Raw genomic sequence first — 15596 nt, 5'->3', positions numbered from 1 at the left:
GAGGTGAAATGTCCACTGTGTGGCGCTAAAAGTGAGTTAAATGCTCTCCTAAACAGATGTGGTCTTTAAGGTTGAAGCTCTAATGAGTTTTAAATCAACTAAATCTGCTACCTCGCTTAGACCTAACCAATAGTGTCAGAAAAAGCAAATGAGAGGTGAAAAACGCAATTGTTTAAGCAACCATGTCGTTTTGTGCTGCTTCTAGACAGTTTTGGCTCGTGTGATGACTCGTGTGCTCTGCTGGATTTCTATCCCCGTCCTTTGCTTTGCAACTCGTTTGCACTCAAAAAAGCTCGTAAATGTAGTTGGTCGTGTAATGCAAATGTTAAAATGTACAGTATCGCCTTACAAGTCATGCGCTATAGTAAAAGTGTTTAGATGTCATAAGATAGCATTGTGTGAAGACCAGGGCGAAAAGTATGTGTTTATGAACTGAGAATGTGATTTGTGTGAAAGTGAATAAAAGTCGTTGTTGTAGAACCTCTAGTGTTCATTTTACCAGGAAACTGCTGTGATACAGTATGTACAATGAGCAACGTAAAAATCATTTTGCAAAAATGTAGGTATAATAACATGATTCTATGGGACTAGCTTGGTATTACTCCAATATTCTGACCTCATTTACTATGTCTGCTTTCTCCAGGTCTGACTGGGTGGAGATTGTTGAGCCCCGCTCCAGGGAGCGCATGTATGTCAACCTACTGACTGGCGAGTGTGGGTGGGAAAAGCCGTCCGGCGTCCCTGTTCGACAGTCGGATGGCAAACAGTGGTGGGAGCTTTTTGACAGCAATAACAATCGGTTCTACTACTACAACTGCACGAGCCAACAGACGGTGTGGCACAGACCTCAAGATTGTGACATAGTGCCTCTAGCTCAACTCCAAGCCATGAAGAGGAGTTCAGAGGCCGAGCTCAGGGCTCAAGGAAGGCTCCAGAGGGGACTGGTAGACGGCAAGTGGACCCCCCTGCCAGGAATGGTTTCACCCACGCCGGAGCTGGAGAGTGGGAGGGAGACACCATCCTCTATGGGGAAAGGGGACAGCCTGGAGAAAAGGAGCCAGGGAAATAGGTAAAGAGAGGATGATATATTCATAGAGTGTGTGGAGAAAGAAGGACAATGGTGAACGATGTTCTGTACACTGTACACAAACACACACACAGGCCCTGTTTACACCTGGTATTAAGATGCATTTCAGGTGATCAAATTCATTTCAGTGGATTACTTTTAATAACTGAGCTTCAGATGTCCTTGCTTCTAATCTGTGTCACTGTATGTTGATATCGGCCACACTGAAGAGGTTCTGTGAATTTCTTGCATTTGTATACTGTACGTATGTGCTTAAAATGTTCTGATGGTGTGGTTATTTCCTTTCAAAACTGCACATAACCGGCAAAGTTTAAAACTCATGTTTTAGCGCAGTGTTTGATTGACAGATGAGTAGGTGACGCATTGGAACGGATGAGTGTTTACACTACGAGCCCAATGTGGTCACATGCGTTTTTGACCACATTCAACCACCTCTGACAAGTTTCAAAGCATTTTGAACCACGTTTACACCTGTTTTTAGCCTTGTCCCATTTCAAACGGATCACCCAGAATGGGTAAACGGGGGGGCCACACATGCTAATGTTTACCTAGCTATCTAACTACATCCATTCATGCAGTATTTCTCATTATTATAGTTTACAACCAATAAATCTGTTCACCTGGAAATGGTGTACAAAGTCATGATGGGTTAGACAACATTATGAACCATGCAGTAACTTAATGTAGTGATGCTACTAACTTAGCAACATTTTTCAGTAGCGTAGCAGTATTTTTCAGCTGTTTTCAAAATATCTTAGCTTTTCTAGTTGCAAACAACCCTTACAAAAAATCTAAACTAGCCACAAATTTGCCTCTCATTATTTTCACATGCAAATGAGCTTTTGATTCACTGCAGATGTTTGCCAGAAGTTTGCAGCTCTTCGCCGGTATTGGTGAACCTCCAGCAATCCTTTGGCAACAATGGACAATTTGCCGCAAGTTTGCCGCAAAGCTTATTTGCTTGTGAAAATTATCAGTGGTGAATCTGCAGCAAATTGCAAAATATATTCAACATTTTTCTTTCTTTAAAATAAATACATAAATAAACAGTGTTAGTACATTATTAATGTCTTGCATTTTCTCGCTTTTTCACCATTGGGCCGAACGGTTCTCATTGCAAAACCATGCTGATCCAGGCCAGTTGGCATGGTTACGGTTTATTTTTCCACTATGGTGTTTGAATGTATGTTACAAATACGTCAGTTGGCAATGGCATGAGAGATAATCATTGGAGCGTGTGCGCTATGGAGAATAATTGAATATTCCAGGTTTTAGGACTGCTTTTCCCTGGTTTTTACTGTGCTAAAGCAAATAAAAGACATGTCGCAAAAAGAAAAGCAAAGAGAAAAAGGCAAGAGGTTGTGTATTCACCGGACTTAAACACACAGAAAGGTAAAAGTTTCCAGACTAGCTAAAAGGACATTTATTGACTAAATATTATACAAGTAATATAATGAAATATCATAAGAGTTTTAATGAGCTAGCTAGCGTAGTCTTCCTCCCTGATGAAAAAGGCTTGTAGAAAGATAATACTATACCAGTTAAACCATCATCATAAAATCTTGAAGATCACCAAACATACACTATTTGTTTTTTTTATTAAATTGGATTAACGTCACCATAGTGAACTTTGCCAGCTACCTAGAAACAAATGAGTTACCTTGGCATTGACAAACTGACAACCGTGAGACGCCACGTACGAAAGCCATTCCACCAGCACAGCGGAGCACGGTTAGCTAACTGTGCTTAGAAATCCGTGTCGAGAACGGTTTGTAATCGTTCCATGCTGAACCATGCTAAAGTGGAAATGCTACTGGAACTGTTCCTCACCATGCTCAGGACTGTTCAGCCCAATGGTTGAAAATGCAGTGTATGCTTTAAAGGTGCACTCAGTAACTTTTGTCTTTGTGTCATCTTGGACTTACACTGACACCTAGTGGCTTGGATGCAGCATAATTTAAAATCAATAGTTTTAAGTTTCAGATATCATTGTAGAAATGTAGTATTCACAGTCAGCCATGATTACTTTAATCAATGAGTGAAAGTGTCAAATAACAGGACGGTTACTGAGATTAAGCGAGTAGTATTCGGCTGGTCATGTGATTCTAACATGGCCGCCCCCATGTGCGGACCCTCTCTATGTAGAATAAAACGGCTTTCATAAGGTTACTGATATGACTGAAGTCTTCATTTTAATGTGAGTGCTCATGATTTCCTTCATATATTGCAAATTACAATTCATGTCTTTAGGAGTTGACTGAGTACACCTTTAATTAAAAAACAAAAAACGTTTTCTTTTCATTTCAATCATTTGTCTCATTATGGTTCACAAAGTCAAAAAACCCTTAGTCAATGAACATTTTCGTCAGTAATTTTGTTGATGAGATTAACAAGACTACATGACGGAAGTGTGCTAACGATGCCTTCAAATACTGCCTTTGTAGACAGCTCAATATGTTTTGGAACGGAGCACCTCTTTCTCTCTCTCTCAGCTTAACCTCAAAATCCTTAAAAACATCAACTTGAGAGTATTGATACGTTCTATCTATTCCCTCATTGTCTCTCTCTGTGTCTCGCACACCTGTTGGCTGAAGGATAAGTATGCAGAGGTATGTACCAATGTCATTGTGGTTTGGTTGAGAGCTGGAAAAGTGACTGAGTTCACATGCACAGTATAGACTTTCTCTCTATCACTTTGTTGCTCTGTCCACCTCTCTCTATCTCTTTCTCTCTCATACACACTATAACAGTTACAGTAGCTGCTGTGCCTAAATATGGCAGGAAGCAGTTGAAGCCAGGTCTTGTGAGTGGGTTAGCAAGGCAGCAATTTATAATTATATACAAATAGAGACTGCTCTGAAATAAAGGATGTCTTATACAGGCTGGTCATTATAAAGAGAGAAAAAAAAACAAAACACTATGACGCTCACAGAGAGTAACTGAAGAGAACAAGAGGAGCATTTTGATCATTAAGCCGCACCAACAGTGACACAGATCGACAAAGTGACACTATCTCATTCCTTTTCAATGAGACCACAGAGACGTCCGGTGACACGAGCAACAGTGACCGTTGACGACAAGATGTGGCTGTGGCGAGCAACTCTGCAAAGTTTACCAATGGAAGAAAAGGCAGTGGAGCTCTTGTAATCCGTCTCCTGTGACAGCAAGACAGAATAAAAGTTGTAATGTTGTGAGGAATTTGACTGTTCAGTATCATTTGTTTGTAACTCTATGGATATAATAAATGCAGAGACTATTTTCACTAAGTGCAATTAGAAAACGAAAAGCATTTTCTTTGCACTAAGTGTAAATAGTGTTAGATGCTTTTTACACCCCTAATTAAATACTAACATACAGTATAGGGGAATCACTGCAGTGTGTTTATTGTGTTTATTTAGAGTCCCACAGACACCCTACACCAACCCCTACCCCTAAACCCTAACCTTACCTTACAAAAAATAACCATAGTTTTACTATAGTAAACATAGTAACACCATTGTATTTTGTAGTACAATCATAGTAACCACAAAATTAAACATGGTTACTATCTGAACACCATATTACTGTAGTAACACCATGGTTAATTGCATTTAAACTATGGCTTCCACCAAAACACATGGTTACTACAAAATTACTATGGTAAAACCATTCAAACAGGTTCATTTTACCTGGATCAAACCTTTCTCTCAACTCTCTGACCTTCATCGTGACCATATCACTGCAAGGAAATTAACCATTATATTTATTTTTATTAATTATTATTAAGGATGTACCGATGTATAGGCTGCCGATATTTATCGGCCAATTAATGACCAAATTAAAACCATCGACAAATCGGTTTAAGTATGAAAATGCTGATATGAAAAACCCGATGGTTCTTTTATATTTAATTATCACACTTTGTAAAAACTCTTTAAATTAAAATGCACAATCCAGAAATATTGATAGTTACAGAATGTAGAAGGGTTGGCACTCCAAAGAACATAATATTTAATTTTTATTCTTTCTCGTTCTCACATTGAGGAAAAACCGTCATTATGTGACAGTTGTGAAAGCGGCACTTACTTATACATGATGAGGTAAAACCATCCAAAACGCTTTGAAACCTGCAAACTTTGACTTCTGAGACATTGGTATGATATCCATTAAGGCTGCATGATTGACTGAGTTTGAAATCACAATGTGGTCTTGCACGATTACAAAAACTTGATAGGCTGCGTTTAAAAATAGACTGCAGTCAGCTCTTCAGCTAGCGCTTGAGTCAGCGCTTCTGGGCGGCATTATCCATTACACCACGATAGAACTTAAAAGGCCATTTTGTTCCTTTGGTAACTTTTTATTTTTAATTAATGTGGTTAACATTTCGGTGAAATTGTCCAACATAATATGTTTGCATAAAATGAATGTGATGTTCTATTATATACAGTACAAACATGTAAAATGTGAGTTCTGCAAAAAAAAATTTTTAGAAGAATAAAATAGCTTTTTTTTTATCAAGCATCATGCTATGATATTTAGTTATTTTTCAGTATTTTTTATCTTTTATTTATCTTTGTGGCTCTCTTTAAAATGTTGGCCTGTCGTGTTCAACAGATCCAATCCATGGTCAATGGAAATTTCTTATTGTTAGAACAAAAGCTTTTGTACCTCTCTGTACATTTTTAAAACACAATTACTGAGCAAAGCAGTGATCTGATGACAAAATAAGGTAAGTGACAAAATATCGGAATCAGCCAATAGTTATTTGTTCAAATTGGTTGGTATCGGCCAAAAATTTTATATCGGTGCATCCCCAATTATTATAAGGTGTATTAAAGGTAATATTAAGAGTGGAGACCAGAAACAGGATGGGAAAAGTGGGACAAAAGGTGGAATTGAATTTGTCTGCATGAAAAATGCACATTTACACCGTTGTTACACCCCTCACCACTGCATTGAGACAAAGAGTGCAGTTTGTCTTCAGTTTCTGTTTCCACCAGACTATTACAGTGCAAATAGCCACACTGTGTGGCAGGAGCTATTTACACCTAGTGCAAATAGTCACTCTGTATAATAAAACGATGCGTGGAAAATGGTGACAGATATTGTCGGCATTCTGAGGAAGTTTGATTTATATTTTGATAGATCGCTCTTCTTGTTAATGACATGATGCATTGAACACTGCTGCAGGTTACTGTATATAAAAACACTCTCCCTTGGAGAATGTTCAGTTTTAGAGGCAAGAGAACTAATTCTTCGTAAAAATTAGAATGATATCTTACTTTTACTGGCAGTACATCTAATCTTTTTTCTGATTTTCTAAAGCTATGGCCAGTTGTGCAATCCAACAATAACACCGGCTAGCGACTTCACAATACAGAGACTAGCGACACCCAGCGACAATGTCGCTGACGGTGTGAACAGGCCTTTAGGGTTGGCAAGTGGTTGTCTCTTCATCGGTTGGGAGGGGGGTGACAAATGGTTCTGGAGGGGCACAAGGAAAATTTAGGTGCCCCGTGTGTCTATGACGATGTTATTTTGTCTAACACAATTTGATGATGTCACGCTTCATCTTTCTGGGTCACCGCTGATGAGGCCTGAGGTTTTTTTGTGGTTAAAAATAACATGCGTGTTCTGTTCTCTCTAAACAGTTTTTCATTTCCTAATATTTTCTTCATTTTGGACTCTTGAAACTGACACAGATACACCGTTCAGCTGGAAGAGCGCCAGCTACGAAGAATACAGTGTCTATAAGTAAGAGAGAGAGAGAGAGAGAGAGAGAGGTGCCTAGCAGACTCTTCTAACAAAATCAGCCTTAAATGGTCACACTTCTTTGTTAACACACATCCGTTAACACACCCTGGAATGCGCTTTCTCTGCGGTACTTAAAATGGTGTGTAAATACTTGTTTGCTAATTGTAGCTTCTTGGGTGGGACACACACACGCAGACTCCCTCCTCTTTAAACTTCAGATCTGTTAGTATTTTTATAGCTCTTGTAGTTTATAATTATTTTCTAGTGTAAAATTTTGCAATTACTCACAGATTTGGAAAGTGCTGAAATTTGACATATAATTATTTTCTTGTCAAAATGTCCTATTTAGGAAAGCAAAACAGTATGTAACAATATAATGCTTAATTTAAATTTTTGAAACAACGCTTTCCACAGTATAAAGACAGAAATGCACTAAAATAGCACCAATTCAAGTAACATTAAACGTTTCCATAAGTCTAAGTGGGAGTTTGACTAATTGAAAGTCTCAATTAATTCAACTAGTCTCCACATACAGTATGTTGCATATTCATTGCAGTGAGAATTTAATCTCTTAAACTCAAATCCTCCATAATATTAATCTGCCAGTAGACTGTGGCTATCCACTTTGTTACAGCAATTGTGAGCCTTGTTCACGATTTGCGTGAGCGCTTCAATGCCAGTGTCGAGCGCCACTTTGAACTCCATATAAAAAGCGCTGCAGACAAAAACGTCTCATTCTGCGTTTTCTTGATAGTTAGACCTGGTTCTGTGGTAATTCAATTGTGCCTTACAGAGGCTGTAAAGTACTTGCTTTCTGTCACAAGTTCCATCTGGGCTTGTTCTGTACATACACATAGCATTAAGAGGTCCTTTCCCATCACTGTTGTGTGTGTGTTGTGGTGTGTGCATCAGTGTAATGACTCCGGACGGACACATCGCAAAGGTTCCACCCTTCCAACCAGGGTTTTTGCTGGTTTATGATTTATTAACGGTAAATACGTTAAACGCGATTAAGAAAAATTAGCACGTTAAACTTTTTTAATAAAATGCATGAGTTAACGTGTTACTTTTGACAGCAATAATAATTACATAATTGCATTTCATTTGAATTTGACCTTTTTTTTTTTTTACTTCAAAATGCTATGGGAAATCAAACTAAACTAGCTTAATTTAAGTAACACCTTATTTTTATACTGTACCACTAGTTATAATATCCTGACTGTACCTTTGAGTAGAGCACTTTACTTTTGAAAATGTTATTGTTTTCCTTTTACCAGCCTGTTAATAATTTCAAGTCATCTCTTGAAATATCTGAAGGCAAACATGGCCAGTTTGTTGAATGTCATACATAATTAGAACTGGAGGAAAACTTTGTCCATAATTTGTCCAAAATGTACAATGGTCCAGACTTTAAACCCCTTCACTTTACACTGTACTTGCCCTTGTGAATGTTTAGCCTGCCATAGTTCTTCCACTGTTTACCTGGCGTTTGTAATAATAATGCCATGACCACAATGGATGGCTCCTTAGTTAGGTTAATGTAGCTAATCTTTCTAAAAAAATAAACTATAATATTTAAGAAAAAACTAATAGCCTAAACACATTTACATTGAATACATAAAAAAAAAAATAATATAAAAACGAGGTCTAATAGATTCCCCCTAATAGATTTAATATTAAACTATAACTTTTCTGTCACAGAGTTACTACAGAATAACATTATGCATTTTAGTAAGATGATGATGTGTATTTTAAAAAAGCCTTGTAATTGATGTTGATTCATGGCACACTGTTGAGTCGTGTAATTGTTGTATCTCAGAGCTCTGGTTATCCTATCTTTGGAGCACGCTGACGTGCATTGCGGTGGTAAATTTGCTTTGGTGGCCCATAAATTCAAGTCTCAAACTTATGGCAAAAGTCATACAAGCAAGATTTATTGCTATGTTTTATTTAGTTTACATTGAATTACATTGTCTTGTTTTTTGGCGTGAGATTTATTTGGGTAGTGTGAGAGCGTGACACAAAGCCTGAGAGCATTTGTCTCATGCTGAAAGCGTTGGCAGTCGTGTTACTGTACGTGTGTCCGGGCACGTGCTAGTTCTCAGAGAAGCAAATTAGCAGCTCAAACTTAATTAAAAGTAGGACAAGCATTCCAGGGTGGACATATTTTTGGAGAGTGTGTGTGTGTGTGTGTGTGTTTGTGTGTGAGTGCGTGGTGCAGCTAGAGGACATCCAGTGCAGGCTGCCGTCAAGAGCAGTCTAGCCCAGTAACGGTGAGCTGTTTTTGGGTACCGTCATGCTGCACGTCCTTTAGGCAGTGGGGGAATCCTGGTTCTCTACTTGCACATGTGTTGCATTCCCTATGGATGTCAGAAAAGGTAAGAGGTCTGTGTATGCTCTTTCCAGGAAAGGTCAGGAGCTCTTAGACAGTGGTGTGTGCTGCCTACCTATACAGTATTTTTTGGGCATTAAAGGCACGTTCTGAACTTTTGAGTTCCTAATGAAAGTTTGTACGTTCGGTTTCAAAGCTTCAAACATATTGCTGGTTTGTGTGGCAAATGTGACACCATCATGGCGTTTTAAAAAGAACTGCTAGTATTATCCACCCATCTGACTGCATGTGCCGTTATATTAAGCTCTAATATGGTGGTATAGAGGATGAAGCACCAGTGAGATGTGCATGTGTGTGTGTTTATCCTTTCTGTAATCATGCATTGGCATTGTGGGGGGCTCTTCCCCCTTGCCTCTAACATATGGGCAATATCTCTGGCTTACAGTCAAAGAGCATGTGTGTGTATGTTTGTGTGTTGATTTGTTTGTTAGAGATGGACAAAGAGTACTCGTTCTGGCTCCGAACACACACTAATTTACAGAATATTGGTTTGGGAATTTTTGTAACTTATTTTCATGTGTTCAACTGTGTATTCAGCTGAGGGTGAGTAGAGTGACTAATTGAATTATGTAGTAATTTAGCTATTTGTGTCATCTGTAATATACCAGTAGGTATATAACTCTAATCATGCTATAATGGGTTTATATTGTTAAATGTTATATTTGACAGCAACATTTCCATAGTTGACACACTTTTTGTATTTTGAGCTTTTTTTCTTTTCGCTGTTGACATCATTAATTGATGATATGGTGATATTTTGTAAAGTCTGTTGGACTGAGTGTGTTTTATTAGTGTGATCTACAGTGGAGACATGCTGTGCTCTTGAAAGCGTGTGAGACATTTTCGACTTTTCGCTGGGAAAGAGGATTCTAAGAAGAGCTGGCTCACACCGACACACACATAGATGCTCATACTTGACATTTATACAGCATTCATACAAGCTTATATCTCAAAACTTGGTCTGCAACTAACGATTATTTTGATAATTGATTAGTCTTCGATCATTTCTTTGATTAATCAGATAAGAAAAGCAAAATTGTCTTTCCTGTATTTTTTACATATTTTTTTTAAACATAAATGATTTAATGCTGTATACATTGTGTGTATGCTATAAATTTGATGTCCAAAACCAATGTTTATCAAACGGCACAGTGTAATCAAAATGATTCTGCTCCCTTTCTGTGTTGTGATCAGTTTGATTGATGCAGATGCATACACGCTCACTTACTCAGTGAAGTTTAACGGAGACTTGCTTGTGATGAAGACAGTTAGTGTTTTGCAAGTATGCACCTGATTTTGAATTCATAACATTTATACATTATAAAATATGCAAAATAAAAGTAAATTGCAAGTTATGCTGAGGAGAAAACTCTTGCTTATGATCTTTTCCTTATGCTTACGAATTGTTTGTGTGCGCTGGACAACTTGGGTCATATGTTTTTCTGCTTCAACTGATCTCTGCCATTTTTCAAACATGTTTTATCATGTACAGTGGCAAGAAAAAGTATGTGAACCCTTTGGAATTTCCTGCATTTATGCATAAATTTGTCTTAAAATCTGGTTTGATCTTCATCTAAGTTACAGTAATGAACAAACACAATCTGTTTTAATTATTAACACAGATTTTTGTAATGTTCTTGTACATATTGAATACATCATTCAAACATTCACATTGTAGGTTGGAAAAAGTATGTGAACCCCTAGGCTAATGACGTCAACAAAAGCTAATTAGAGTCAGGAGTTGTCAAACCTGCATGCCAGTTAATGAAATTAGATTGGAGGTGTGGGTTAGAGCTACTTTGACTTATAAAAAGCACTCAAACATTTTGAGTTTTCTGTTCACAAGAAGCATCTGCTGACGTGGACCATGCCTCGCAAAAAAGAGATCTCAGAAGACCTACGATCAAGAATTGTTGCTTTGCATAAAGTTGGAAAGGGTTACAAAGTTATTTTAAAGAGCTTATATATTAATCTGTCCACAGTTAGACACATTGTCTATAAATGGAGGCGATTTAGTACTGTGGCTACTCTCCCTAAAAGTGGCCGTCCAGCCAAGATGACTCAAAGGGCACACCGCAGAATGCTCAATGAGGTAAAAAAGAACCCTACAGTGACAGGTAAAGACTTGAAGGAATCACTGGAACTGGTTAGCATCTCTGTTCATGAGTTACTATATGGGAAACATTAAACATGCATGGTGTCCATGGCAGGACACCACGAAAATACCACATCCACAGCACTGTGAATGTTTAATGTGGTGTGTTCTATAAAGACATGAAAGAGTATAATTTTTGTGTGTTGTTAGCTTAAGCACATGTGTTTTTTCTACACTTGTGACTAGGGGTGGGTAAAAATATTGATTTTCAGATGCATCGCGATCTTCATTTGAATGATCTCAATATCGATTAACAAAAGCCACTGATCGATCTTTTACTCTATGCAAAACACTCCACTCCAATGAGAGGAAATAACTCGCATTTGCAACCAAATTTTATATATTTATATATTTGGCAACTGGCTGGTAAATGTTTAGATTTCACTCACCTTTGAATGAATTGTGTAGTATAGTGGTGGAGTATTCAGCAGTGAAATCCTTTCACAGCATGTTCAGAGTAAAAGTTTAATGTGTGTCCAAAGACAAGATACACATGACCCATTTGTCACTGAATAATACCCTTTCTCTTTTAATACCCTTTCTGTTCTGTACAGTCAGTTGTTGATCATAAACAACAAAAAAAGAAACATTTCATTCTAATCAGGCATTACACAGATGACATAATGCCATTCGAGTCTCTCTCGTTAACATGCACTCATTTAAAGAAATGCAGTATTCCCTTAAAGAGACAGTAGCGGTTTTTAGCACGCGTTCAACAAATCAATGTAAATACCTGTAAATACTACAAATTATGAAATTAAACAAAACAAATTTTACAAATTATAACAAATGCAATATATTATTATATTTATTGATTCAATATATTAATTTGTATATTTTAAAAAAAGCTCAAATGTGACCAGAATTATGATAAAGTAATAAAATATCATTAGTAAAATTTATATTTTCATATTGTACCTAGTTAGAAGGTCCCCTGTATAATTCATCGAATTCTCTGGGAGAGAATGTATTTCATATGTAAGCAAAAGGGACATTATAACTGAAATATACACATATGAATCGATATCAAATCGAAACCAGAATCTAATCGAATTGAGAGCTTGTGAATCGGAATCGAATCAGGAAACCTGTATCGATACCCAGCCCTACTCGTGACTTTGATGAAGATCACATTTTATGTCCAATTAATGTAGAAAACCAGCTAATTCCAAAGGCATCACATACTTTTCTTGCCACTGTAATTATTCACTGCTGTAAAGTGACCTCACTGACAAGAGTTTCTCAGTGCAAGCCACACATATCTGACTAATCTATAATGAAATTTGTTTTAGATTATTTTCATTGTTGATTATTAGCAATTAGTTGTTGCAGAACATCTTAAAACCTTGCAATATGATCAAAAATTCTGTCTGGCTGGAAACACAGCAATCATGCGTTTGTGTGTATGTAACATGTGTTAAGTGTTAAGAGATTAGTCTGACAAAATTGGGTCCCATGACTCATCCTTTTACCAAAGCCAGAGAATTGTAGGAATTATGGGTGTCTTCAAACTGCACCATAAAAAGTGGTCACCTACAATTAAAAAAAACAAAAATTGTCAGATAACCTAATATTGTGCTTCATGTGGTAACATCTGAATTAACTGGTTTAATTCAAGTCAACCCGAATACCTTAGGTTACACAAATAAAACAAAGATTAAGAGTTATATCAGGTGAAAATAGCACCTTAAAATAACATTGCAGGTCTTCTCTTTCTTTCTCTTAATCCTTTTATATCACTGTCCTCCTCATCTCTTTTCCTCACTCTCCCTCCTCCCCTCTTTTTTTTCTCTTTTCTTATTGTGAGATTTCTCTTGTAAAGAGGATTGGGGAAGGCAACAGTAATCCGTTTCATACATTGCATTGCATTATGTCCTCCTGTAAAAGGCAGAAATCCTTTCAGATTAGAAGTTAGAACAAAGAAGGGGTTTAAGCACTCGTACCCCTTTAGCACCCACATCACAGCAGAGAAAGAGATGGACACGAGGACATGAAGACAAGAGCATCTCAGTGGATTAGGAGAAGAAAACAAGAACCAGGCTGTCCTGAAGACAGTAGACCTGTTCTTAAAGCTGAAGAGTGTAATTTCTGCACTAGCGTCACCGAATGGAATTGCACAAATAATCACTGTTTTCAAACATATCCCAGAAAACTATCCTTGTCTTTCATTGGTTGTACAAATAGATAGTCTCGTCCCAAACTCACACCATTGGTCAAGCCAGTGTTGCTTTGATAGGCTGGATGGGCTGCTCAAATTTTTTGATAGCGCCACAGTGTCACACTAACATAAAACTATTCTTTTAATGCTGTATGAAAGTGTTTTGTGATAGTTCTATGTTGAAAAAGTTGGCATGATGACGAGAATGTGGGCGGTTGTTTTCAGTAAATATGTTGTAATTGGTGTGTAATGTTTGAAGAACAGCTTGGCATCTGATTTAATCTACAGATCATCTTTTGTCAGACCACCTCATACTGTATCACCTCTGTTCTCTGTTGCATGTTGTTGTTGTTGCTGCTGCCTTTTTCATCTACGCGTGCTGCTGTTTTGTGTCTCTATATCTGGATTCATCTTCTCATGCACAAGCGCCTTAATCTCACTCTTTAATTGCACAAGTCCTTTCTTGTCCCTGCCTTTCAGATCATTTCTCTGTCATTTGTTTTTGACATGTTTGGCTTGTTATCTTCACTTCTGTGAGGGCACCCTTATTTTTGACATGCAGAAATGTATGCTTCAGGAAAAGGAAACTTGTTTGTGTGCACATGTGCCTGCATTTGTGTAAAGCCTAGATTATATGTTCCGTCTTTAAAGCCTGGATTATACTTCCCGTATTTTAGCCCCAATTAGCAAATGGCAAGGGTCACTGGTCGTGGACTCCAGCCTGCAGATTTTGGGCCAGTCTGAGTTGAAAGATTTCACAGAAAATTGGGTAGTATATGAGGGGCACAGACTCTGATTTCTTACTTTTAGACTATGAATCTATGTAGTCGGAGTATATATATAAATATATATATATATATATATATATATATATATATTTATTTATTTTTTTTTTTTTTTTTACATTTTAGAGCCTACTGTGGAGGAAATGTACTAGTTCATGATGCTCCATGACTCAAATCTGAAGTCAAATAGTGACCGGCCAATGGAAATTGAGCGTGCATAGCTAATTGAAATGGAACTCCGCAATGGAGGAAAAATTCCGTTGTGGCAGGAGAATTAGTGCCTCTAATATGTCGACGACAAGAGTTTAAAGAGGGCATGTGTTTTTGCGTGACTTTGTTGTGTTTAGATTTACTTGACAGTTTGATAGGGATGCTGCCATTTTAAAAGAGCAATAAGCCACTCACTGTATAAACAAAGCAATAAAGCGTGAGAGGCTGTACATTAAAGTGATTTTACCATGGGTTGGGGGGTTTCGGCACTCTTCTTCATGTTGTGCCTAAGGACGTCCTTTACCTGTGGTTACGCACAGCCTTTCATGCCTTATTGCTTTATTTTACTTTAGTATTACATTAACACTGCCCATGAGTATTGGCACTAGGGATGCACTGATCAGGAAATTCTGGGGCGATCCTGGATAATTCACAGCTCATGGCTGATACGATAACCGGTAATTCACAGCTTTTTGTTTTGGCCAATACAGTTAACCAATTACTTACAGCTTATTGTGGCCAATGCGATAACCAGTAATTCACAGCTCATTGTGGCCAATACTGATAACTGATCATTTTCAGCTCATTGTGGGGCCAGTAAAAATATTACCAATAATTCACAGGTTATTGTGGCTGACTCTGATAACAAATAATCCACAGCTCATTGTTGCCAATAAGCAATAATTCATTGTGATGATAACCGATATTTCTCAGCTCACTGTGGCCAATCCTGTTAACCCAAAAAATCACAGCTCATTGTGTCCGATAATGATATCTGCTAATGCACTGCTCATTGTGGCCGAAACTGATAACCAATACTTCACAGCTCTTTTTTGCCAATACAATTATAAATAATTCACAGCTCATTGTGGCCAATACCAATAAGCAATAATTCATAGCTCGTTGTGGCAAAACTGATAACAGATAATTATCTGCTCATTGTGGGGATGGTACAAATATTACCAATAATTAACAGCTTATTGTGGATGGTATAGATAACTGATAATATACAGCTCGTTGTGACCAATTCCGATAACAAATAATTCACTTCTCATTATGGCCGATACGATAACCGC

The 15596-nt window shown here is 37.6% G+C and overlaps 1 protein-coding gene across 3 annotated transcripts in view; it reads left to right on the top strand.

Moving 5' to 3' along the window:
* Positions 1 to 15596, top strand: part of arhgap46b (Rho GTPase activating protein 46b) — a 156817-nt gene that overhangs the window by 65611 nt on the left and 75610 nt on the right. Inside the window, exon 2 of one of the 3 annotated variants that reach the window (XM_051661790.1) lies at positions 644 to 1069. In XM_051661790.1, the coding sequence (XP_051517750.1) occupies positions 644 to 1069 (426 nt within the window). Of the gene's footprint in view, positions 1 to 643; positions 1070 to 9055; positions 9199 to 15596 lie in introns of those variants that run through there. The other 2 variants (XM_051661791.1, XM_051661794.1) reach the window with 2 other exon arrangements.

The sequence above is a fragment of the Myxocyprinus asiaticus genome, chromosome 29, assembly GCF_019703515.2.
Source record: "Myxocyprinus asiaticus isolate MX2 ecotype Aquarium Trade chromosome 29, UBuf_Myxa_2, whole genome shotgun sequence".
NCBI lineage: Eukaryota > Metazoa > Chordata > Actinopteri > Cypriniformes > Catostomidae > Myxocyprinus > Myxocyprinus asiaticus.
Note: the sequence above shows the minus strand (reverse complement) of the source record. Positions and strands in the feature narration are given on the sequence as shown.